Raw genomic sequence first — 3,947 nt, 5'->3', positions numbered from 1 at the left:
ATTTTTAGTTTCTGTAAGTGCGTCAAACTAAAGGTAAGAACTGGAGGAAGTTGTCTTACATCCTAGGTTTCAAAATAAAAGCCCCAGAAACGGTTAAAGGCAGAAACCGCACCAACCAAGACAGTTACGGGGTTAAAAACGGTGTGTTTGCCAACAGTAACTGAAGCAACAGAGGAAATAAAGCTTGAGACGATTCAGAAAGAAGACAAAAGTCCTGCTGAGACGAGTCTTTCCTGTGGTCAGCAGTGGGAAATATAACGTTTTACTGAATGCTAACTGTTGGGGGTTCTTTATATGAAGCTGGTGTTGATTTTTTAAAGATAAAACAAGCAGAAAAGAAGCCAAAATGAACAAAACAGGAGTTAAAACTAGCAAAACTGTAGCAAACAGCTGAGCGTACCAAAATAAAATCTAGCTAAGGCCATAGCTAAAAGCTAAAAATAACATTTAAAGGCTACAACCAGCACAACGGCAAAATGTAGCAAAATCATGGCTAAAAACAAAAAACTGCGAAAACGTCTGAAAAAAACGACTGCTAATTTCAGATAATATTTTTGAAGGAAATGAATAAATCTAAATGTTTGTTATTTGGACTGCGTGTTGGCAAGAATTTGGTGATACAATACTGGGAGGATACATTGCAATGCTGTAAACAAGTCAATGCATCGCTCTTGTTTTCTCCAAATGACTCTAATTTAAAAAAAAGACCTCAGTTAACGAGCACACCGTGCATTTCATGCATAAAATCTGATTAAACTCAGTTTATTTTTATGCAGTGTCAGAAAATGAGTATGTATGTCAATATTTAAAAAAACAAAATGAAAAAAATTCAATAATTCAAAACTCAACAGTTAAAATTTATATCAAACTATACTCATAAAAGCCAAAGAAGAAAGGGAATCAGCTGAAAACTGTTAACTGGTCATTTTTTCCCYCTGTGTTTCCTCACAAACCAAACCTAAAGTGTTTTTTTGTTTTCAACATGAATCTTTATCTGCTTTACGTTGCAAGACAAACTCTGTGGTGTGAAAGGTGCAGGTTTTCAGCGGTGAGGACAAAACGTGCCTTTCAGACGACTCCTCCTGATTGGACAGGAGATAAATCTGGACGTGTTTGTGGGCTGAAACTGGGGGCACCTCCATAACTCAGCCTGTCGGACCACTCACTGAATAAGCGACTGTCTCATTGGCCGACAGTCTGGCTGACGGGGCGGGGTGGCAGGTGATTACAAGGACACCATTGGGTTTTTATAGCAGAATAATATGGCCACTGTTCATTCTGTCCGGGCTCTGACGTCCCGCGGGGGATCCCGGCGGGCCGACTGGGGGGTGATTAAGGTTTTTAGGGAGCTGCTTGTCTGCTTCAGGGGTTAGAGGGTTAAAGAGTGGGGATTCAGTAGGACCATAAATTAAACCCAGATGTCTTCCCGWCGTATTCCTCCTTCCTCTACACCCCTTCATTTAAAATCACTTTGTTTTGTATCCATTTCCTCTCAACACATTTTATAGATACTTATCGAAGTCAGAGCCTGGCTGTGAAAAGGCTCAGACAGCGAGGCCTTTCAGGTCACTAATCTTTGTGTTTGTGAACATGTCAGCTCCACAGTGGACCCACTGTGCTCAGGTCTGTCCAGAAAAGACCCCGGCACCTCCACATTCACAACAGGGGCAGTCAGTCAGGACTGAGCATCTTTGGCTGTAGATTAAATGTCTGAACAACTTTAATATTTTTAAACTGTCACCAAGATCATCGATTCCACACCTCCCTCACGTTTTTCAACATGCATCGAGTTCTGCAATTTTTGTGCTTTTTCAGCAATTTATAAATCAAAATGTTCTGCTTCTTTAAAGACATTCAGCTATGAGTTTTGGTATTTCAGCAATTTATATTTTTAGAGATATTTAGCTTTTTCAGCCCTTTTTTTCTTATTGAAAATGAACAAATCTGCCTCAAAATCCTTAAAGGGATCTATAATTAGTTGTAACATTAGACTTTATTTAAAAACATTCATTTTAAATGTAAAATAAAGACTGTAAAAATACTGTAGGATGTTTTGTTTTTATAATTTTTTAACTAAAAGTTTAAAAATATATTTTAACACGGACGAAGCCATTTTATTTGCACACAAAGCATTCTGGGTAAATGATGACGTGGATAGGTCCTCGGTGCGAGGCTGCTAGCGAGCTATATCCNCAAATATCTCAACAACTGTTCATCTCAGCGACGTGAAATTTATTTTACAATATTTTATCAATGTCCTCTTTATAAAAATGTGTTTATATGCTGCCTTTCATTTTATTTGGATTGTTTTGTTGTATGTAATGAGTTTTTTTTAAACAAAATAAATAAATAAATAACACAAATTTGACATCACAGGCACTTTAAGTCATCTCACGATGAGAAATATGAACGTCATCATTGTGATCTAACATAGACCGTCTGATCCAGGGCAGTCTGAAAGCCTGGCTCAGTTCAGTCCTGAGTCTTTGGACCAGATCCCAGACCCTGAGCCCTGGTTCTGATTTCCTGTCAGGACCTCGTCAGTCCCAGCAGATCATCCATCRTCTGAAAGGGACACATCTGAAAGACTGAGACTGGGTTTTTGGACTTCATACGTTGAATTTAAAGTTTTATCTTATCTTAAATAAATTTGGAAACATCTCAGTAACTACAGCTTTTCTGCAGGACTAAAATCAGTTTGAGGGTGGATCTGATCCCAGATCCCAGACCAGTCCAGATGTTCTGGATTACTGGATTTAATCTACAGAGGTTCCTCCTCCCAGCTTCAGGACTGCTTCTTGTTCCAAACCTTTAGTTTTATTAGAATTTATCCACATGTTCATGATGGAGACATGTAGGCGGAGCTAATGACATCATCACCCTCTTTTTATGGCAGCAGGTGTTAATTGTAAAAACATAAAATCATAACAAACATCAGGTTATTTTCTAAAATAAACACAGATAAATAATAAATGCTGTGTTTTTATTGTCTTTATTCTGACGATCATCTGTTTGGTGTTGAAGGTTCTGCCTCCGGTTCCAAAGCGAGGGATCCCTCTGGGGTTCTCTCTGAGTGGATCTTTACCCGACACGACATCTTATCCAGGAGAAACCCAGACCAGGTCCAACACCCCACAGAGACCCCCAACAGGCCCAAAGCCCGCCCCCAGCACAGACTCCTTTAACCCGTCAGACTCTAGAAGTCCTGATGTGAGTCAGGCGGAGAGCCGGAGCCAGTCCCTGCCTTACCTCGGCAGCAGCACCAGTGACGAGGACGACCACTGCAACCAGTTAGGTGTCCTCTTCATCACACCCTCCTCTTCACCAAAGAGGGTCACCTGCCAGACCTACTCCATCCACGCTCCCCCCGAGGCTCTGACAAGCTCCAGGCCAGAGCAGCCGAGCGAYGAGCTGGAAGGTGAAGATGTGAGGACCAACCCGCTGTACCAGTCCTCTGAAGCCCCCAGGGGGGGTCCAGCACAGCAGGGGGACAGGATGTACTCTGAAGTTCCCCAGGATCCGCCCAGGCCGACCGATGACACGTACGAGCTGATCCCTGGAGAGGTGTCCCCGGTCCAGAACAACACGTACGAGTCTGTGGACGACATGAAGGCCAAGAAGCCTAAAAGCACCTGGGGCAAAAGTGTAAGAAAAACCATGAAGGTGTTCCTGCTCCTCACTGAGCTGCAGCCCAGACCACATTTATTATTATTATTATTATTTATTACTGTTATTATTATCATACCAAGAAAATTTTTTATTTCATCAGTGCTGTCAGACAGTCGTGCAGTCACAACTTATGCACGGCTGTATTCTTGGCTGCGCACATTATTTTGTCGCCACCTCAGATCTGAACCTATGTTGTATTTTTAACAAGTTTTATTGTGTAAAAACTGAGTCAGAATCGACATTTTTATTTTTTATCAGTTATAATCAGTGGCAGCTGG

At 41.3% G+C, this 3,947-nt stretch overlaps 1 protein-coding gene across 1 annotated transcript in view; it reads left to right on the top strand.

Annotated features, from left to right (window-relative positions):
* Positions 1-3,947, top strand: part of LOC106532905 (SH2 domain-containing protein 7) — a gene marked incomplete in the record, with an annotated part of 8,882 nt that overhangs the window by 2,877 nt on the left and 2,058 nt on the right. Inside the window, 1 exon segment of the mRNA XM_014029072.1 lies at positions 3,025-3,645. Within this exon segment, the coding sequence (XP_013884526.1) occupies positions 3,025-3,645 (621 nt within the window).

Source organism: Austrofundulus limnaeus, unplaced genomic scaffold, assembly GCF_001266775.1.
Source record: "Austrofundulus limnaeus strain Quisiro unplaced genomic scaffold, Austrofundulus_limnaeus-1.0 Scaffold848, whole genome shotgun sequence".
Taxonomy (NCBI): Eukaryota; Metazoa; Chordata; class Actinopteri; order Cyprinodontiformes; family Rivulidae; genus Austrofundulus; species Austrofundulus limnaeus.
The sequence above is the reverse complement of the archived record's forward strand: the minus strand, read 5'-3'. Positions and strand labels throughout refer to the sequence as shown.